The sequence below is a fragment of the Molothrus ater genome, chromosome 3 (assembly GCF_012460135.2).
Source record: "Molothrus ater isolate BHLD 08-10-18 breed brown headed cowbird chromosome 3, BPBGC_Mater_1.1, whole genome shotgun sequence".
Lineage (NCBI taxonomy): Eukaryota > Metazoa > Chordata > Aves > Passeriformes > Icteridae > Molothrus > Molothrus ater.
In genome coordinates, this window is record NC_050480.2 from 9,294,944 (window position 1) to 9,318,281 (window position 23,338).

Below are 23,338 nucleotides of genomic sequence, written 5' to 3' on the forward strand. Positions count from 1 at the left end.
ACAGTTTCAACAATAGCAATAAATCAGCTGGTTACAGTGAAGGAGTGTTTTCATTATTTTTTCTCATTAAATATCTAAAGTAAGAATGACATCCATTTGGAAATAGAATGTGACAAATATCTATCAGGCAGGCAGGTAACTTTTCAACTATCAAGGAAGATAAGGAGCAAGGATCATGTGGCTTCTTGAAAAACCTGGATTACATGGACAGTAAAGAACAGCAGTAGTGCTGAGATTCTGCCAGAGCCTTCCTGGGTTGTGCTAGACCTGAGCCTACTCCAGCAGAGCTTCAAGAGTGTCTCTGCACTCCTTGTATCACACTGCGTGTACCTGGGACTGGGTTGTCACTGTGCCCTGAGAATGAGATTATGTGACACAGAAAATGTGGCTCTGCAGAAACTCCACTACCTGTGAGCTGAGTCTGTGTGAAGCTCTTTGAGGATGGCAGTTTTTTGAATTTGTACATCCCAAGACACATGAGGATATGAGCTGGCTCTGCACACAGCCACTGTTTAGTACCCAGGTTCCATGAAATACAAAACAGAGTTTCAGAGCTGGGCTGCTCACTGGAAATGTGGGTAAGAATCTGTCTCAAGGTGAAAACCCAGCAGGACCCAGCATTTATTTCTGAGGTTCTGTATTATTTGCAAATTGGGCCCATCTAGTCTTCAATCTACAGCACCCATGGACAACTAAGAGTTCCAGGAGGATCAGCTGCCTTCGTGCTCCCTGCAGATGTTATTTTGTCACTCCAGGGCTATCAGCACACCAAAAGAAGATGAAATCTGAAATGGAAGCTCGAAGCCAAGCACATTATGGTCACAGCTTGAATTAGAAGGTTTGTGAAAGCAGGAGAAACAAGCAGTGTGTGCTTTGCGAGGCAGGCATTTTAAGGCATGACACAATTGTCTCTGACTCTTCCAGGGATAAGTCTGACACTGGGGTGGAGTTAAATTGCTTTTTGGGGTTGCATCACATGTTTTCTGTTTTTATAAACAGGAAAGGCCTGACTCAATACAGACTGTTCTGTTAAAGCTCTTATTAGATGACCCACAAAAGAACAGCACATTTTGCACCTATTTTTATTAATTTTATCATGGTGAAGAATGACTCATTTCGATAGTGACCGATTCCTACTTATTATTTACTAATCCTAAGTGCGAACGCAGATGATACTGTACATCACTGTTGCCTACAAATCCTGGACTACAAATTGAAATTGGTTAGCAAAACAAAATCCTGAATGGCAAAGATTTGCAAAGTGAGCCCTGGTTTTGAATCATGTTAATTACCATGGCAATACTGTTGGTGGTAAGTAAGGTGTTGCAGAAGCAATACAACACACACCAGTACTGTCAGTGGGAGGTTCATGGCAGCTGTATACATTGAACAGAATTGAAAAAGCATATAATTATGCAATTATTTAATCATATCAGGAGATATTTCTAGACAGGATGTCCTTGGACACTGTAGAAATGGCATCAATTCTATCACCTCTCTCCACTGGAAGAAACAAGGGGTCAGTCATGTGCTGCTGGGGTGAAGTTTGTCCACTAGCATTCCCAGCTGGTCACAGCCACCACCATGACAAGTATAAACAGCACTGCCAGACAGATGCAAATTTGATCCAAAGGAACTGGCACAAGCTGAAACATCTCAGCATCTCAAGCTACATAACAAAGGCAATAATTACACAGCTCCTCATTAAATACAACCTTAGAGATGTCAAGTAAGGTTAGCTTGGCCCTTAAAATGTTTTGTATTGTGCTAGATTCAAGACCAGTATCATGATCTGATGAATTAAAAGTGATATACTAGATATATCTTTTTAATCTACTGTATACACACTTGCCCTATAAACAGACATTAGAATTTTCCCACTGACTGACTACAGCTTAGCTTGACCCAACAAATGAGGATACAAGTAAGCAATGTACACCAAATCACCAGGAAAGATTTAAGACAAAAAAAGAGAAAGGTACCTGCATCTTTAAGAGACAAAATCCTTTTGAAAGTTATTCTTCCCTGCTGAACAGCCGTAAGTAATACAATACAGCAGGAGTTACTGTGATCCGAGACTGTAGAGGTATTAAGATCACAGATCATATCAAAAGTGGACTTTCACAATGGGAACCACCTCCACAGATTCCCACACTTCTCACAGCAAATCCCCTCCTTTTCAAAATCTGATGACCCAGTTCCCTCCATTAACTTGCCACTGCACTCTGGTGACAGGGAACATGAAGTACACAGGCTTTTTCATACACTTGCTGTTTTTTCATATCCATGCTGTTGGGCTGAAAGTCACTGCCAGACTACTAGAGAGATAAAGCTGGAAAATGGACTTCCCATGATCCACAGAGTCATTATTTAGTTTGACATTTTCAGCTTGGACAAGGTGGTTTATGCCACTGGTTAGTCTGCCCAATACAGTCTTTCAGGTTCTTATACACTAATGACACAGACTGGTTGAACTGCCAACACTGGCAACAGTATCCTGTCATAGAATTTTATGTTTGGAATTCCAACAGCCAAAGAAGACAGGGAAACACCTGCTCCCCTCAGGTTAAACAAAAGCTGGAAGAGTAAACTGATACAAGCAACAAGGCCTTGAAAGAAAAAAGAGCAGCTGGGAACCCTGTGCATCCCTGGCGTGACTCACCAAGGTGACTGAGAACCATTACACTATGGAAATGAGGGTTTGTCAGCAGCATCCTTGGGAGGGTGGGGAGCAGAACAAAACATCTGAACTTCCTTGTCACAGCTGAAACTTAAGGTCACAAACTCACTCTGGTAAGATGAATACACTGCATGGTAAGATGCTTGTCAGAGATGAAAAAAACCTGTATAATTGAAAGACATACATGCTTTTACAAAAAGCAAGATTGGATGAGTTATTAATAGCAAGATGAAGAAACAGAAGCTGTGAAAATTATATTAATTCTTGACACCATGTTACCAGAGCAGATGGTGCAGATGTCTGTCCTACAGACCCACTAGCAGAGGAAAGCCTCAACTTGTAGAATAAGATTTGTTGGAAAAAGAAGGAGAAAAGCACACAGTAATGTTATGCAGTTGCCTCATTTAACACTGTCTGTGCAGAAAAGAGTCCCAAAATAAGGGGGTTTTGATGAATCATCTGATAGAAAGGAAATGCTCAAGTTTTCTTAACATTGCTACCAGCTGACTGGGCTTTCATACCACAAAGATGCCGTGGGTGTCATAAATCTAATAATGTACCAGTGTAATTTAGTGATTCTCAGACAAAAAGTAGATTAGTTTTAACTGAACTTCCAGCTGAATTTAGATCTTCTGGGTTTGTTTCCTTTTTTTTTCTTTTGCCTTTAGAAAAACTCAAAGTTAAAATTTCCAGTGTAAATCCAGCATCTTCATGCCAAAGCCTGAATGGCAGCATCTTAAGTATCGAAATATTTGCATGAAGATAACATCATATATCAGAGATACTTTAGGTATTAAACAATCACACAACCCTTAATTCCTACAGATGCCTTCAATTCCACCTGCTAGAAGATGGGCTAGCCAGACTATTAATCTTGCATTGCAAACCACACTTTTGCAATGGTGAAATACAAGGAACAAACCTGACCCAGTGATTATAAATTGATTGTAAGCTGGATTAGTTATTTATGAGAGGGTAGGCACAAAAAGGAAAAGGATGTTAGTGAACGTGACAAAACTGTTTCCTAATTTGTACCATACCCTATCAGAAAATAGCTAAGATTATGAAATATGTGTATCTATACACATATATATATACATGCACACAAATTCTCATTTTTGTTTCTTTATTTCTCCTTAAAATCCCACTTGGAAACTGTAAATTATGGGACATTCAGTTCTTTATCTCTTTCTCCAAACTGAAAAATGAAACATTTATTCATGTTTGTACAGTATTATGTTTAAAATGAGCCTTGGCCCTAATTAAAGCTTTGAAGTACTATAAAAGAAAGAATGGCCAAATAACTACTTTTTATCTTCTTGAAATGCTGCTAGAAATTCACATTAGGCCTTAAAACCCAGTGGAAAGAGGTGAATGAATCTGAACTACTTTTGTATATTAATTGTTGGCACAGATTTTCAGATCTGCTTTCTAGAAATGAGATCACAGTCAAGCGTAAAAAAATCCTCAAATAAAGAAAAAAGCCCTAACACTGAGTGCAAGTTAGGTGCTAAAGGGTAATCTCCTAACATGCCCTGCAGAGTGAATCACCCTGCAAGTGCTCTGTGCAGGCTCCATCTTGTTTTTTGGTCTAAGGCATAATCACAGAAGAAGGATTTCAAAAGGCAGGAATCCTGCCTGGCTGCTTAAGCAGCACTAATCACATGTTTGCTCCGGTTACTCGCGTATGTCATCTCCATGAGGAACACTGGGGAGTTAGATAAACAGAGAATTGTTAGCACTGGCTGTCCATGTGAGAGTCCTGTCACCAGCCTGGCCCTAGGAGCACTCAGAGCATGATAATCTGCCTTATCTTAAAAAAAAGAGTGTAACTTTGCTGATTTTGTTATCTGCAAGCAGCAAGCAGGCAACTAATTTGCATGTTTCTCAATAATTCTCAGTCACATTGCTTAGAATAGGCTGACTATAAACACTGAAAAACAGGATGGGCTCAGAGAAAAGGCTTTTGGATCTGCCTTTAATAGTAGCCAACTCCCACTCCAGTTATTAAAAAAAAGGACTTTAAGTTCAAGTTGTCATTCTTTTATATTTTTTTACTATATGGAGGGAACACTTGCTATGTCATATTTATTTAGGTTCCTATGTGGCTGGCAGTTTTATTAGGCTAAAAATAACACTTTTGAGAGAAAAATTAAAATACATATAACAGTAGAGATATTTTTGTTTATATGGAATGCCCTAACATTCCCAACACTCCAGTTAGTTGAACAGTTGGTGGCCAGTTACTTATGGAATCACAGAATGAATCACAGAATAGTTTGTGCTGGAAGGAACCTTACAGATCATCTCATTCCAATGCCTTGGACAGAGACATGGACGCCTTTCACTAGATCAGGTTGCTCCAAGCCCCACCCAGTCTGTCCTTGAACACTTCTAGTAATGGGCATCCACTGGACAACCTGTTCCAGAGCCTCACCACCCCCACAGGAAAGAATCTCTTCCTGAAATCTCATCTGACCCCACCCTCTGTCAGTTTGAAGCCATTCCCTCTTATCCTGTCACTCCACACCCTTGTAAAAAATCCCTCTCAAGCTCTCTTGTAGCCACCTTGAGTTACTGGATGGCTACTTAAATCCTTCAACATTCAAGAGTAATTTTCTCAGACCCAACATTTCTACCTAAAAAACAAAACTTCCTACTTCTTTTTATGTCCCAGTTGGTTTCTTGACGTATAACAAATGAGGTAAAGAAATTTTTAAAATTACCTTTTCCTGAACCTGCAGGAGAGACTGCTGCTGACAAAAACTGTTTTAATTTAAATAACACCCATGGTCAATTTTCTCCTTAAGATCTGGTAGGTGCAGATCTCTCTGTATCCTCTCTTGGCATCTCTCAGAGTTCATAAGGACCCCCTGAATCAGGTACAGTTTGAGTATTTCTAGTAACTATCAGTGAGTGCTCCTCTGCACACGTGGAGAGTGTGCAAGAGTGTCTGTCTTCTGTCCCTTAGAACACACACAAGAGTGTGTGTTCTAAGGGACAGAAGTTCTGATATCTGCAGTGTTATGGATACATATTATAATATTGCATTTTTGCAAATATTAAAATGGATTTTTTATGTGTGATGTTAAAGTAATTTTGTTATAAAAATATAGTTTTTATTTCTGTTGTTAATTAAGCTTAGACAGGGTAGTGAAATAGCTGTGCTTGTGTTAAAATGCCTGCTGGGATGGGATAACATCCAATGAACACAGGATGAGGACCCTGCTATTGATATGCCAACTATCAGCATCTGCTGTCTGAAGACAGAGTGGACCAAGGCCCAAAGTGGAAGTGAAAAGAAGGAGCCAAAATCACAGCCAAGCAACATGCATGCTCTAAAAAGGCAGACCCAAGGAAGGGCCATGTAAAATAGCTCCCAGAATATGTAAACTAGTTTATAAATATGCATAGGGCTCTATGAATATGCAACAGGCTGGTGTAAGGGATAAGGTATTTAAAGGGTGTCCCCAAAGGTGACAGTGTGCTCTTGGCTGAGTGCCATAATAACCTTTGCTCCAAGCTCCTTGTCTCCTGCTGTCCTTTATTAAACTTTTTATGTTTTCACAGGAGAATGAACATGCTTTTCACAGCAGTGATGAGCTCTCAGGTGTGGCAGCCTCCAGCACTTAGGTGAAAACCTTCTACCAGCTTCATACAATGCCCTCTACATCTGGTAGTGGGAAAGGACAGTGAATCCTGACCACTCTTCCACATCACACATTATGCTGAAAATGTCTATAATTTCTCCCCTTAGGCTCTTTTTTTTGAGACAGATGACAGGCCTTTGTGACAGCTGGAGAAAAGCAGCACAGTAGTTCTTCACCCAGAAGCTGTCTGAGGTCTTTGACGATCCCTGTGGCTCTTCTCTTACACTTTCCAGTTTTGCTAAATATTTTTGATCAGACCTGCACAGGGTACTCAAGACAACAACAAACAGCAGCTTTATGCAGTAGTGTACTGAGGCTCTATGGTTGGCTTTCTGTGTACTTCCTAGTAATTTCTAGAGTCTGTTTTGCTTTCTGATCATGGAACAGCAAGTTAATTCTTCCATGGATGTACCCCTCATAACTTCAAAATCTTGCTCCTAGGGGCTAATAGCTAGCTTGGTCTTAAAAAAAGGAAAGTACTTTTATTTCACGTTGAAAGTCCCACAAACCCTGCAGAAACATGTCTGAAATGACACCGTTATGGTAAGAAATTAATTATTATGATTATTATAATTAAGAAGAGCATGGAATTAAAAATGGATTGAAAAGCCTTAAATCTTTTTATGAGGGATAAGCCTTGGAAGGTCAGCCACTGTTTTCACCAGCTTTAACCCTGTTCTCAGAGGAAACTACCTGCAACAGCATTCTGGTATGACAGCATTGTATGCCCTCTCCACAGCCTCCACAGTTTTAAGAGGAGGAGTGTAGGCAGAAGACCATAAAGGACAGTTTTACCATCATGTATCCTTTCAAACACCACTCATATTACTTTTATTTGTGTCCTCTTTGTTTTACCCTCTATCTGAAATCCTCTGAAAGTAGTGGAATGATTTCTCAGAAAGAGAGCTACTACTGCTTGGAGAGAGACCTTGGTAAAACTCAGACATGCCAGACACTTAAATGCACACAAGCAGAACAGTACTTTCAAAGTGAATTAGCTTGAAAATATAAATATGTTCAAGTGCTCTCTTGAATTAGAACCCTACAGGCAATTTGCAGCCTTGGCTCTTGCAGCTCACTGCACTTCTACTTCAAAACACTTTAGCTCCACACACAATAACAACAGAAGTCTTTAAATGTGATCTGCCCAGAGACAAACTCATCCTGTTCCTTTTATCTAAGATGAAGATGAGAAATGATAAAGGTAAGATGTTTCATTCAGACCCTTCCTTGTCTCTCTCTTTAATATATCTAACTCAGAAATTTTCTGTTCTACTGTGATGAGAATGCAGCAAAAGAACACAAAGGAGCAAGGAAAGAGGGTATCCACTCTGGATTAGAGGCTGTTTATACAGACCTTGGTGACAGAGCTCCAAAGAGCCAGCACCAACAAAGGAGCCACTCCTCAGTGCTGCCCTGTGGAGCCACCTCTCTCCATGGAGCACACAAACACAGCCCCTCTGTTGCCTGCCCAGGATAAACTGCTGTGACTGCTCAGTTACACCAGCTAAGCCAGGCCTAAACACCCTGCTTTCCTTTGTCCAAGCTGCTCTCCAAAATCCATTTCCAAACGACTGAGATTCACAAGGCTTTTAGGATGCTGTTTATCTGCAGCCCATTCTTGCATTGTGAAGAGTCTTGATGCAGTTCATGGGACTGTTTATTGTGAAGGCAATTAAAATGAACCTAAATCCTTGCTCAATCAGTCAAGACAACTTTGAGTACAGAACAGATGAAGAGAATATCCTAGAGATCTCTATACCTGGGCTCTCAGATAGATGGGATGAAGTTACTTAGTAAGATTTTTAATATTTGAACACAGAATCCTCTTTTAATAAGAAGTTGGGTTGGTGGTTTTTTGGTTTTGTTTTGTTTTTTTTTTTTTTTTTTTTTTTTTTAATTTTTTTGTTGTTGTTTGTTTTTAAGAATGAATCTTCCAGTAAAAAAATTCAGCAAAAGCTACAGAATAAGGAACACCAGCCACAATCTTAGATGTCCTGAAAACAACTTGAAATGTTCTTAGACAAAATGGAATCTGGGAGAAAAAGAGAGAAAGCTTCCTTCAATACCTTAAAGGACTAGCAATGGTGAGCACTTTCAAGCATGAAATTCAGGTTAAATAATAATATATTGCAGTCACCAGATGGGTCACCTACACAAGGAAAGTAGGATCAATCTGTAAACCCTCTCTGAATGGTGTCACTGGCATAATTATTATTGGCAAATCAAACCACAATGACAAGATAAGAAGCAGATCATAAAGTTTGCATTACTTTTTCTTCTGAAATGAAGACTTTAAATATAAAAACTAAATTAAATATAGTATATATTTAATTTAGTATTAATTTAATTTATATAATTTATATAAATTTATATAATTTATATATAATAATATAATAGTATAATAATATATAATATAATAAATATATTATTTATATATAAATTTATTTAATTTATATAATTTAAAAATTATATATATAATTTTTTCTGTTAGTTTTATGGAAGAACATAGTTTACATTGGAGATAAAAATGTAATTTTTTTAGGTTGCTGGATTACAAAAAATAAATTTTTTATAGACTTCTCCATTCTGGGAAGCCTTCTTTTTTTTTAATACTCCCAAGAAAGATAAAGCCTGAAGAGAAACCTCCCCTTGCATTTCTCTGGTTTGAAACTGGTTTGTTTTTTTTTTTTTTGAAATGTAAGATGATTGTACCCTAAGGAATGCAAGGCTTTGTGTTGAAGGTAACACTGCATGCAGTCTACAAACTAACAAAGCAGACAATCATAACAGATAAAAGCAAAAATGTCAAATGGAACCTCCCTGAATTTATTTGCTAATGGCAAGCTAGAAATTTCTGTTTTGTGCCAGTAGTATCTCATAAAACATTCCAATACATTCTTAGAACATGGGATTAAAAACATTATGCAAAAGATCATTTAACTAATCTGAAACCTCTGTGTGTGGTAACTGATACAAATCTGTGATGCAGTTGAATTTGCCCCAGAAAAATTGTTGAAATCTCAATGTGTGTTTCCATCATTAAAAATCCCAGGCCAGCAGATGACACACTTGGTTTAGCTTTTCCAAAAATCAATAGTAACTTTCCTTTTGAAAAAAAAAACCCATGTGAGAACAAATAAAACACAGCATTTCTTCTAATTGTGAAACAAGTAATTGCTGATGTGATTAAAGTTCTCTGTATCCAATTCTTTTAAGATATCTGTGAGAAGAAGAGTTTAGTTACAGGACCTTTGGTGGCCATCTTGCTGTTTACTCACCCATCTCTTGCCTGGTACTGCAGACTCCTGTCCCATATTTTTCTAACTCTATGGTCACAGTTTTCAAAGCATTAACATCTGTTTCTGCAAAGCCGAGGTAGTTATAAGAACCCATATTGATTACATTCTTGATAGTCCTTCCTGTAAACCTGTAATTAAAGCAAATTTTGAACAACAGTGCAATTTTCCTTCCAATCCCAAATGAAAAGAAAAAAATCCCAAAATTTTCCCACCAAATTTTGTTCCAGTGTCAAATTCCTACTTGTGAATTGACAATCCTCATATTCTAACAGCCCAAAAGTTTTTTTAGCCTTCCTCTTTTCCTTACTAAGTACTTCAAGGTCAGAGTGCTTTCTAGAAGCCACACTGTAGATGGCAATAAACTGGTGTGGGATCACTGGCTGCTTTTATGGATTTAAATAAACAAACAAACCTATGACTTTACTTAAGGAACAACTGAGAGACATTCATTTTTCAAGCAAATTGTCAACTGCTTTCATTAAGTCACCAGTCTTCTCACACACACACAGAACTTAAACTTGTTGAAAATATGGGAAACACTATGATACATTCTCAATAAGCTCAAATATAGCCGACCTACACATTGTCTACGCTGTGAATTCCCATAGCTGTGTAATTCAGCTGCATTACACCAAAACTTTCAATCTGCTTAAAACCCACTGCCAAAGACTCACAATGAAAGCAAGAAGCCACATTCATGCAGTGCAAAAAATTATGATATAAAACCTAAATGAGGGACAAAACCAATTTTGTTGTAATATTCAGAGTCAAGGTCTATTGTTATAAATGGTGTGTGAGGAGTCTTGTGCTGACACAGCCAAACCCATTTGCAACTGAGTTGGAAATCTATGCTGAATTTCCAAACAAATACTCAGAAGAAAAGGGTCAGATTGTCAGCATGGTGCTGACTGCAGAAAGAAACATGCTGGTGGATATTAGACAAGGATCTGGACACAACTTTGTGTGCTTTGCAGAGGTGTCAGGAGTATGCTCACGAGGCTGAGAGCAGCAGAGTGTAAGATGACTCACCTAAATGTCCAGTTGTAATCATCTGTAACACGTTCCATGAGGTCAAACTGTGGCCCAGGGACACTGCAAATGGGACGGTTCCAGTTATCCCGTATTCTCAAATAGAGGTTCCTGGTGTAAAAGTTCTCAAAATCTTGATAAAGTGGCACAAAATCCTGGTTTGAAAACATGCACAGGGTTATGTTGCTGTGAAAATATCTCCTTCTGTACCTAAGTCTTTCCTATTAACAAGGAAAAACTGATTCATCAATAAACAGAGAGTCATAGCAGCCACATGGTCCTGTGTCACTTACAACTCCAAACAGCAATAGTGACTACTTACTATAATCCTTTTAAAACACAATGTTGTATTTCTTAGAGGGTAGAGTATTTTGTTTCTGTTTAAAGATTGGGGGATTTTTGGTTGGTCAGTTGTTTTTTTTTTTTTAGGTAAACAAGTTGGTCTAACTCTATATATACTGAGAATTGGAAATAGAAAAAAAAAAATCAAGATTCTTTCACTTAAAGAAACCAATTGCTTCAAACTGAGCATTTTTCTATGTGTGGATCAGGTTGCAGAAAAGTAGGATAAACAACACACTACATTTCATGAAATGCTGGATACATAAGACAAAAGCTAGTCCAATATATGTGATTTGGGCCTAGGGTGGAGATCCACTTAAGACAATTTGTTGGTTGAGAATGAATGAATATCCATGATTTTACTTGGAAATTAAATTTAAACGCAGCTTTTTCTTTATATGAAGCAGCAATATATATCCATGTTGAGCACTGCATACAATAAACAGATAAAATAACATGGCACGCAGTTAACATATGTGGGAAAATTAAATAAACATGCAATCCATAGTGAAGGACAAAAAATTTAATTGGCACAACTGGAATTAACAAATGGCCAGATCATGAAGTGAATTGAAAGTGATATTTCAAAATCTAAAACAGGAAACAATTTCAGGAGTTTTATTTGCAAGAGAAACAGTAAAACTCCTCATGTTTTTCCTTCATTATGCCAGGTGTTACCATAAATGACGAATCAAACTGCACAGAGAAGGAGGAGGAACAAAAAATTTTAAGCAAAGTTGGAAGGCAGTTGATCTTGCTAAAATGCAAGTTTCACTTGGAACTGTATGGGGTGAAAAAATGTTGGGAGTTACAAGAATTCAATTATAACAAAATTAGAACTTACTCACAGTGAAAGACAGCATAAGATAGCCAGATGGGACAAAGGAAAATTTGGGTTGAAGAGATTTGGAAAGATGATATATTAAACAAGAAGGCATTTATGAATTTTCTTTTTCTGTGGATTGACTTAATAAACTGAGATTCTGTTTTGCTGAGAGTATTATGGCACTCTTAGAATGAGGTGAACATGTCCCTGGGTAAAAATGATGATTTTACATAAAAGTAGGTACATAATCATACACATGCATACAACTCCACTGGCAGGGTGTGTCACTCCTCTCACCCCTGCGCAATGCTCTGTAAAATGAAAGTTGTCTGCCTTGTAACTCTCACAAGTTGCTGTAAGTCACTTACAACCAGAGGAAAACTCAGCTGTGGATACAGAATGACTTTTTCATACATACTTTTTGTTGTTCTCTCTCCGCAGCAATGTTACGCTTTTCTAGTCCCCAGGCTCTCATAAAATCTCGCAGGTAGCCAAATATTGTTCCCACTGCAAACCCCACGAAAGTAAAAACTGCAACATACATTGGTGCCTGTTCAAAGTGCTCAATAAATGTTTTTTTGTAGAGGGTTCCGTTTGATACTCCATTCTTCTGAAAAAACAGAAGAGAAATTTCTGATTAATACATGTAATCTCATCAAAGCTTTGACCTTGGGGCAAAGCTTTTTCTGTGCTAAGGAGAGACATTTAGACCTCACACTATAGATCAGCTAAAGAGGAGGACCTTTAACACTGCAGCTGCCACTGACCACTACAAGTATCTTCCATTTTCCCTCCTCTCATGTCCTCAGCTGCAGGTGTCTTCAACACCACTCCCTTGTCTATTTTGAAACATATGAAACTTATGAAAGATTGGCTGTGTATTATTGTGCAATTGGACAATTATTTCAAAGGTGATTAAATGGAAACCACAATACTCTGTCTTGCAAGAGAGCGCTATAAAAAGGGAAGGGCAGCATTAAAAGCTCACCTACACTATCCCTGACTGCTTCTGGAAGTCTTGAGTAACCAACCCATTGCAGCAACTAACCTATATAAAACAAATCCTGCCTAAACCAGGGCAGCTTTGCTGTGATGTTCTCCAGACCTGAGAGAGTAACCAAAGCAGTTATGATCCCTGCCTTCTGTTTCTCTTCTGATTTCACAAATGCTTTTAATCCTATTTTCAGTAACATCTCCCCTAATTCTAAGGCTACTTAAAACAAAATAGAGAAGAGGAAAAGTAAAGAAAAAAACCTAAGAAGACACACAGACAGCCTTGCTGGTTGGAATCAGTGATCCCATTGTGAGCAAATTCTAGAAATTTACAACAGTGTGTGGACAAAATATTTTGTCATTAAAATATATCAAGATTTTATTTTTTAAATTAAAGAAGCTAAGTTTTTCAGTTGCTATATTCAATAGGCTCATTAGACTGTTCTTTGGAAGAGTGGTAACTCCCTTATTTCTGCAAAACCATGATAGCCTTTACAGTTACTGTCTAGTAACAGCCAATCTGCTAATCCAAAATTAACAAAACATAATCCAGAAAAAAAATAGTGCCCTGTTAAAACAAGCCAAAACCAACCAAACAAATACCCACGACATATATTTTGACATATTATAAAGCAAAAGTGCCAGCATATGAAGAAATACCATTAACACATTTCTGCCTGTGGGAAGGATGAACTAAAAATGTAGATTACCTTGTTATGTAATGTAGCAAGCTGAACTAGAATATTAATATCAAGGACAATTGCCAATTCACTATACTTGTAAGGACAGAATATTATTGATCTTCATATTGCATTAAAATGTCTTTACCCTCACAGGATTTAGATTTCTGTTGTAACTTGCTGGTCCAATCACTGGATTGCCCAATGGTTTTGGAGGAGAAAAAGAAAGTAAAATAATAATAATAATATAAAGAAGCATTGTTGGGCACAAGAGAAAAATAGAAAGGCTGTTAAGGAAACTTTAAAAAGAAAAAAAAAATGCTGGCTGGGCTGAACAGAAACATATTTAGACTTTGGAAACACTTACTGCCCTGCAAGGGAGAAGGAATGCAGGACTGGCTCTCACCATGTGAGGGAACACCTTTGAAGAAATAATACACATGCACTCCTACCTCAAGCTAATTGCTCTTTTAGGGCAACCTATTTACCATGAAAAACATTTTATGAGTATGAGTTAAATACATGGTGAAGTCAAATTTCACATGAGTCACAACAGCTGTGTGCACATAGTGATGAGATAAAGCAAATATTTCAGAAAGGATTAAGCTCAGTCCTATTACTTTACATTTGCCATGGGCTAAAAGCATGTTTATGGTCATCTGTGGAAATTCAAGTGGCATTGTAGTTTGATGTTCTTGAATCAATTGGCATCAAGCTATGATGATGTGATAATGCACCTGAGCCCGGAGGAGAGAGCTATGATGTTTCTGTTCATTGATTTTATTAAGAAACACTTCATTGCTGTAAACCTTATTGGTGAAGGGACAGCAAGGCTCCTATCAGACTTCTGCACTGTAACATCCTTCTTCCACAATAAAACTGTGCTGTTGTGGAACTCTCATTTTAGCAGGTGCCATTTGATGCAGTCAGTGTGACACAGTATTTAACCAGGTAACCACTCTCACTGTCCTGAACACAAACAGCTGGAAGGAACAAGCATAGATAGCAGTGAAGCACGAAGAGTGTGCAGCCAGATCTGACTCACATTCTTCAGACCACGAAGGACAAAACCCAAGAGTCTTCAAACAGTTGGTATAAGGTTGGGAGAACAAATTCAGAAAACACAGTGACACCTTCTCTAAAAATAAAGTGAGGAAAACAAAGAGTATTTAAACCAACCCTAGAGTCCCACAAATAACTAAAGAGAGAGTCTCAAGAAAGAATAATCAAAACAAGTGGATTTGCTGCTTCTGGAGAGTGGGAGAGTGGTAGTGGGGATGTTTTTGTGCAGCATTTCTGATCCAAGTCATGAGTGACTGACTGAATATCACGTGGATGTTCAATTTCAGCCAGTCTAAATTGGCTGAATTGGTCAGTGAAGCAATGGCTGTCATTTTGCACTACCTTACTGTTGACTTTTTCTATGTTATCATAAAGTTTTATCTCAGAGGAAGGAGGTGGATTTGTAGACTGTGCTTTAGAACAGCAGCTATACAGTGAAGGGAGATGTAATTCAACTGCTGCTGGCACTGAAATCAAATACAGCAGATTTCCTACAAATGCCTGAAACCATTCAGAGATCATTAGTCACACCATTACACAGCAGCTGCTCTGCTGAATTATGTCTTATTACCTGTAATAACACCAGCAGTAGACAGAACATTTTCTACTCCATACCTTAAACTGTAGCAATTGGTTGGGGAAAGATTCTAAAAAACATATAAATCCTTCCAACTTTAGCAATTGGTGGCTTTGAGGTTTTATGACTCTAAGATTGTCTTATCACCTTGTAACAGTCATCAGGGGATAACTATGAATGTGTTCATCATTTTTGAACCTAAAAATATTGGGGAAATAAATTGTGACTTTTGATAATTAATTTCATCTGTAAAAATACGTTTCCTTGTTTATAATGAAATTACCTGACAGTGTCATGACAGTTTACTTTGACTGCTGTGCTTTCCTACTCAGTCAATTACACAACTCATAATTTTCTATACTTTAGTAAATTCTGCCTCTCCAGTTGTCTCTTCCCAACCTAGAAAAATCCTAATCTATATAATTCTAGTCCAGTCTCCGTGTCCTTACATGGATATAAACTCCAAAAAATAAATAAAAAAGTTCTATATTTTCATGCTCAACTTTCTCTTCACTCTGCAAAAATCAATAAAACCTTTTCGAGATGGAGAGGATGAGAATTAAAATTGCATACCCCTCTTTAGGGCACAGTAGGGATTTATACATCTGCAAATGATGCTTTGTCTTCTTTTCTGTTGCTTTTTAAAGACTGTTGACATTCTATTTGCCTCCTTGCCACAGTTTACAGTTTCACCTCTTATGATTACATATATGCTTCCTCAGTTGCAAAAAGACCAAATTAATAGAACACTGCTGTTTGTGCATTTTTGGGACCATTTTCCCTTCCAATTAATTATTTGGTTTTTATTTAGACACCTGCAATTTTTTTTCTGATCTTTTGTCAACATTATACAAACTACCAACGAGAAACTTCTCCAGTGTTTCTTGTTCAGACCTATTTTTTCAGCAACTTGAAGAATTCTGTACTGTCAACACATATTGTCATCTATTTCTCCTCACCCCTTTTTCCACACCACTAATGAAAATATGAGAGCACATGTCCAAAGAATGATCCCTGGGGGACTCCATTCCCTGAATTTCCCTCGTTAGCTTTTCAAAAAATTGTTTATTTGTAACCCCTAATTTCTCAAAAAATTGCAAAAAGGGCAACATAAACAGCAGCCCAGAGTTACTCAGCAACTTCATCATTGTCTTCCTTTAAAAATCTTGAGTAAATACCTCTTGTGGATACATTAATCCACAATTTACTGGCTTGCTTTAAAAAATTCTGCTGGCATCTCAAATTAAAATAGTTTCCCAGTGGCCTGCCACAAAGTTCATTTACCTTCTAGGCACAAATGCAACATAAAGACACTCAACACAGAAAGGCAATGGGTGAAATTCAGAGAGAATGGATGTTTTACCAAGGAGTTTTACAAGTCTAGGATTTCATCAGCTTCTTGGAAACCAAAAGTGCAATCAGGATATGCAACTTTTGTGTGCTGATCCTCCTGATCCTCTGCTTAGCTGGTTTTCAGTGAGATACTGCAGCAAGAGAATTCCTTGCAGCAAGATTTTGATGCCAAGGAAGTCCACAGGAGTGATGGCAAAGCAGCAAAGTCAGCTTTAAGTGCAATACCTCTTAGATTCCCATATTCCCATTAGCTGTAGAATTTCAAAACTCTCCCCTAATGAAGAACCCCTTCCAAAATGCCTTCAGTTTTTCAAATGGAGAAATCAACTCTCACAACAAATCTCAGAGTGCTATTAGAAAGGACATCAGTATAAAATACTGAATATAAGGGACACACTTAAAATTTCAATTTTAATTGAAATAGTTTGCTCTAACAATAATGCAAACTCATCTTGAAGTCTATTAAACACACTTCTGGCAACAACTTTACAAGTAATAGCTACAATATACATTTTATATATTTTCATTAGCAAAGAAAAAAATGACAGCTATGCAATAGCATGAATAATACTTAAATATTTGTTCACACCACTGTTAAAATTAGGAGATAATTTTTCATTGCATTCAGGTCCTGCAGCCCTTGGAATTGTGCTGACTGGCATGAGCCAAATTTGCATCAAGGGGAGAATGAAGAATTGAACAGCACAGAGTGCCACAGTACCAAACCTGTGTGCTGGCCATGAGTAACTCCCCAGCAAAGAGGCAGCCATGTATGCTGGGTGAGTGGAGCTGTATCAAAGAAACTGAGACCCAAAACCCCAAGTTTTCATGCAAATCTGTCCTACAGAGACACAAGCTCTAATTAAATATTCTCCTGCTATTACATCCACTTCCAATATAGCAGCAGTAGGTGCAGATAGGTATATCCCTGAAATAAAACTACTGCAAGAACAATAAAGTCTTTGTCTTTAAATAAAAGTTCCCTGCCAGGAATAAAATCTGATCCAGAGGTGGATGTAGCTTTATGTATATTTCTGGATCAGATTTTATCAAGTTTTTTTATACAATCTATTAAAAAACAATGCAAGCTGACTGATCTCCATAATGCTTCCCATACAGATATGCATATGAAGAGAGAGGTGTTGAAAACTGTGAACCCAGTGACAGCCATGTTTGCCCAATATCTGACAGGCCTACAAGATGAGAGTGAAATCTTCAGCAAATTAGGACACTGTGCTCCTACAGCAAAAAAAAAAAAACAAACAACCCATGGGAGGATAGACATAACTGCTAATGCAACATCTGATTGCTTGCAGACAGTTTGGTTCTAAATAGATGTTTCCCCCCCAGCATTTGAAGAGCATCTGGGACAGGACCCTAAATGTAGATGATTTTAGATGTCCTAGGATGTGTGAGACAGCCACATGGGGAAGAATATAAATATCTCCATAAATAATGACATAAATGAGTGACAGGATCTACAGAGGCCTGTAATCCTCTGGAGCACTACAGGATTCCATTTCAGCCAAAGAAAGGCATGGTCCAGCTGAATCCCACTTCGCACTTGCCACTGGACAGTCACAATTTTAAGGGTCTGGTGTGCAATTCTCTCTCCTACAGATCACTGTCACCAGAGAGCTGGGTCCCAAAGAATAAAACTGTCAGGTTCTTTGCAAACTCACCATGTTGACTCTCACAATTACTACATTTTCCCAAAATCACTTAGGAATCCATTAGACACTGGAGGAATCTGGGTGACTGTGTGCAGTTCCCAGGAGAAAAAAAAGGAAATTGAAATTATGAAAGCAGAAGTTCCCTGTAATGAATATACTACTGACACAAATTTAGATTACTTCATAAATCTGCCCACTTACTGGCAGTGATATCCTTCACTTCAAATGAATGATTTCTTTTCTGTAACAACAGATTTCAGATCTTATAGGCTCAAGTTTCTAAACCATAAACCAAAAAGAGCTATGTGGGGAATTCATAGATTACTGAACTATAAAAACAAGACTTAAATTAAAAGTAGTTGTGAAACTTATGAGTTTCTAACTTCAAAATTAACTTATAAATGCTAAAATGAAGGTTATTGCCTCTTGCAATGTGAGAAAAGCCACAAGAAAGTGGCTACAACACAAACTACAAGTAGCAACCAAGCCAAAAAAAGCTTTGGTTGTTATTAGTGTGCCTGCAGAATCCTTGTTTAGACTGATGATTGATTTCTACTGAAATTTCAAGAAAAAATATACACCTGGTAGTAATACAATCAATAAAGACTAAGAGTAAAATCTCCAAGAGAGTCCAGAAGGTTTAGGAAATATAGGACACCCTTAAAATAACTTAGGAAACCAGGTACTCTTGAACTTGCAGAGATTTAGGGTTTAACAATTCAGAAACTCTAAAAAGTTCACTCCCTGTAAACAGCTATTAAATGCTGCTTGTTCTGCTGTTTGAGGTTTGTTAGAAGGATGGGTCTTCACCACATTTTCACAAGCATCAGGCTTTTCATTTGTTAATGAACTGTCATCTAATTGCTGACTAAAAACTTGGAGCCTCTCTTCAAGACAGCACACTAGAGGCAAACACCACAAAGGTATGAAAAGACAGGATCTTCACCTTCCAGACTTGCCTAATCTTTTCAGCTGAACACAAATTAAACTACAACATATTAATCTTGCAGCAATTCTTTCAGCATCAAATACAAAAGTCTTGCAATGATTATGGCTGACTATGACATTAATACTATGAAAATACAGATGTGGATGACAAACACATTAGACTATACTGTGAACTGCTGTTATGTAATCAGGATAAAAATACTCATTTGGTATAATTTTCAGGCTAACACTTTACTCTGATGGTAAAATGAAACTTTTGATTGCAATATAGTAGGTTGGGAGGATGCAGAAGACTTTCTCATAAATAACATTCAGGAAGAACATTCAACAGTGGCAAGGGTTCCAAACAAGAAGAAATATGAACTCAGAAAGTACACATTTTATCTTAGTTTTGTATGATTTTATTAAGATATTTATATTAATTGTCTTATATGATATATCAGAAATTCTACCACTGCAAACATTATTACAGGCAGCATGCACTCCACCATCAATGAATGTTTAATTTCACCTATTAGGAAACTGCCTTCTGTGTGCAATTTTTGCAAAACCTACAGAAAACATCAGCAGGTGTTTTCATCTTGCATGAATTTAGTCCAGCAGGCAGAACTGCACATTGCAGAATGGCCACAGTGCTTGTCAAAAGAAAAGCCACCTGTAACTCTTTATAGCACAGAAGCTTAGACTGATGCACACAGACTCAGGACAAAACCCAGTTGCAAACCATGAAAATGCAATCTGATGAAGGGGAGAAAAATCATAGAAAACACTATTCTGAACTTCAAGGTTCATAAATTGCAATGTAAACCATAACAGCTACACCCCAATACCAAATAACTAAGGCACTTGGATATAACAGTACACAGGGGATAAAAAAAAAAAAAAGCACAGCAAACTCTTTTCCCAATGGCTTTACATTTGTACATTCAAGCAATAGTAAGAAACACTAGAAAGAAAAAGTAACATGATTGTCTTATACAGCTGTAATTCTCCTATTACTCCCAGAAACTTCAAAGTGACTCAATGTAAATAGGAAGGCAAGAGGGCAAAGATGGAGCTTAATAATTTTAAATTATTACAGACAAAACAATGAAGTTCACTACCCAGAGAAATACTTACAGACACTAAAAGGTATTTCCTAACCTCACAGCAATTACAGATCAGAAAGTCAGGCCTGTGGAATCAGAGAGAAGTGGATGAAACACCTGGGTTACAGCAATCCCCACACGGTGGTGTCAAATTGCAGTGTTTGCTATGATTTCCAAGGCTTAGGGTAAGTTACAGCAGTTATACTGCTTAGCTGCATCAGAATATTTCCTGATCATCCAAATCCTATGGCTTTGACTTTAAAAATACACAAACAAACAAGATTATAATGATGAAGTGGTATCACTTCAAAGGCTGCCAGTTTCTGCGCATGACTGGTGATGATCTGCTATCAGAAGTGATCTAGCATTTAGAAATTAATCCTATGGATATCATATACATTTTTGATATGAAACTGTTTATTAGGATGAAGACTGTAATAGTGTAAAGATTCTCAAGACATGCTAACCAGATTGCTAGGGATTTTGCCCAGTGTGGATTCTGAGTTAATACCCACATGATGCAATCCACCAACTCCTACATATTTCCTACACAGTGACTTTGACCAGAAAATGTTTTAGTTACCTATCAGATTCCTCTTCATGCAAAATTCCCTTGTGGAGAAAATGCTTCATCTTCTGCTGTAACTAGCATAATGAACCCTCATTGGATCCCTGACCTTTCCCCATTATATGGCACAACAGCTTCACACACGCATAGATTTAATAATGAGTTTAAGACACATTCCCTATCAGAATGGAAGTAGCCATGGATGCTGGATCATGCCAAATAAACATACAGAACCAGTCTCAGGCCATTCTTAGCTCCTAAGAGTATAGCACCAGTTTGGATAAAGACTTCTGGAAGGCACAATAACCTTGTTAAAGGAGGACAAATGTATTCACACTTCTTACCTGAAAGCTGCATATCATCAGGATAATTTGCACATTATTTTCCTGATTCTGAGAGTTATGCACAAGTAAAGCTGAAACTGTGTGCCTTCCAAGACATTCCTATGATTGCAAGGAGTACGATAGCATATTTCAAAAATGTGATGAAAGAGAAAGTCATTGCCAATCTTGTTAATGCAATCAGTTTAGCTGGATTTATGCTACCTCCTCCAAGGTAATTAACTACTTTGAAATGATATTTAAATACAAATATCTTGACATACCACAGATGGAGAGGAGCGAGAGAGAGAGAGATAAGAAATTCCATAGCAAAAATCCCCAACAGAGAAAGCAGAATTTCTCACAAACAGCTGAGAAAGAGGCAATCAAATTTGTGCTGCTAGCTTGACAGACAGGGGGATTAAAAACTCAGTAGGAGGATGACCATCTGGGTAGGCAAGGACCACCTCTGAGTTGGGATAAGAATTCAGCATCAAAAGAGAGCCCTAGGGTGAAAAAAGACTCGGAATAAATTCAGTTAAGGCATAGCATATAGGTTTGTAGGACAGAAGATTTCGAGGAAGGTGAAGACAATACCCATCCTTATGAACATGTCAAGAAAATTAATAGCTTGACACCTTCAAACACAATAAAAGATGTTTTAAGCAAGAAGACAAAAACTCATTTAGCCAATCATTAGGCAACTTGGTAGCAGTGACCATGGCTAATTAAAGCCAGTTGTCCTACACCAAAGCCAGCATCACAACCGGTACATGTGATCAAATCTCTGCACCATTTAATTTAACGACACAATGAAGGCTGTCAACCCACCTATCATCAAAGTGTCCTCAGACTACCCCAGTCTAGAGTAACCCAGATTCACCAGCTTGTTCCCTAATGTAGAAAAGCTACATAGTTTAACCAGTGACAACCAATTACCTTTTTTTTTTTCACCTAAAAATCTACAGAAGCAGTAACATCCTGGTCTAGCTATTTTTTTTTTTTTAACTATCAGGAAAAGTGGTTAAGTAGTGCCCACACCTACACCTATGAGAAACTCACAACTGGATGCCTCCAGGTACAGCAGTTCTGCAAGAGGCTCTCTCCTCTTCCCACCAACTTCAATTTCTGCCTGGTACTACTGGAAACGATGATCTTGGCCTATATGACTTCTTAATTGCTATTTAATTGTTATATTAATTAACTATTATTAAATTGACTAATTCAATCAGAGTTCAAAAAATTTCATTTTACTTCAATTACTTGAAGATCAATTTAAAAAATCCAGAAATAAATTGATGCTTTTTTTTTAAGTGCATTATACACTGAAATGCTCTTTCTAAGTTGTTCCAGTAATTATCTAAGTTATAACACTGAACATGAGACCTGATGGCTTTCACTCCTCTGAACCTTCTGTACCTATCCAGATTTGCAGAAATGCTCTCCTCAGATTTTACGGCAGCCTAGATACAGACAAAAAGGGAATTCCTCACCCCACCAGGTACCGATTTTCACAAGTGGATCAATGCCTACCTAGAGGTAAACACCTAGAGTCTGTGGTTCTGGGCTGAAAAGACAAGGGTTAGGAAAAAGAAGCACATGAGAAGTTCAAGAGACAAAAATCAGGTACAAGATTTCTGAGGTAAAGGGGTTACTGAAGTGTTTTGATGTTTCAGCAAAGGAAGACACCTTTTCACATGTATAGCAAAAAAGTTGAAAATTAGTGTTTGAACATTCTTAACCTTTTTTTTTTTTTAAAGAAAGCAATGGCCTTCTCCCTCATGTTACCTCTCTATCTGCAAGTACCCATCTACTAAAGCTTTTGAGCTCACAGAGCAATGTCAATTAAATCTGATTAGACCTTCAAGATATCAACTCTTCTAAAAGCTTCAGGAAAATGTGATCTTGACAGTGCAAAGGGATCCAAATCCCTGAACTGAAGGACAGACAGCAATAACTTGGCTCTTTAGCCGTTCTTGGAGTGAATTACACAAGCACAATTGTAATAACCCATGAACCAGCATCTCTTTAGGTCTGAACAAAGTTCAGCACATTCTGCCTCTTGCCCCTCTGGAAAGAAAGGATGTGGTAGGCAAGCTGGGATGTTCCAGGGTGGTGGAAGATGCTGGATATGTAACAACATGAAATCACTGCTTGTGGGGAAAAAATGCTTACAGGCGTTTCACAACTCTTTCTCTTACCTCCATTATTATTTCCTCCCATACTGCCATGGGACAAATTGGAAGG

At 37.8% G+C, this 23,338-nt stretch overlaps 1 protein-coding gene across 1 annotated transcript in view; it reads right to left on the minus strand.

Annotated features, from left to right (window-relative positions):
* Nucleotides 1–23,338, minus strand: part of SPTLC3 (serine palmitoyltransferase long chain base subunit 3) — an 88,912-nt gene that overhangs the window by 37,960 nt on the left and 27,614 nt on the right. The window contains exons 5-7 of the mRNA XM_036380410.1: nt 12,248–12,439; nt 10,662–10,816; nt 9,612–9,760 (exon numbers count right to left, since the gene is read on the minus strand). Coding sequence (XP_036236303.1) covers nt 9,612–9,760; nt 10,662–10,816; nt 12,248–12,439 — 496 coding nt within the window. The remainder of the gene's footprint in view (nt 1–9,611; nt 9,761–10,661; nt 10,817–12,247; nt 12,440–23,338) is intronic.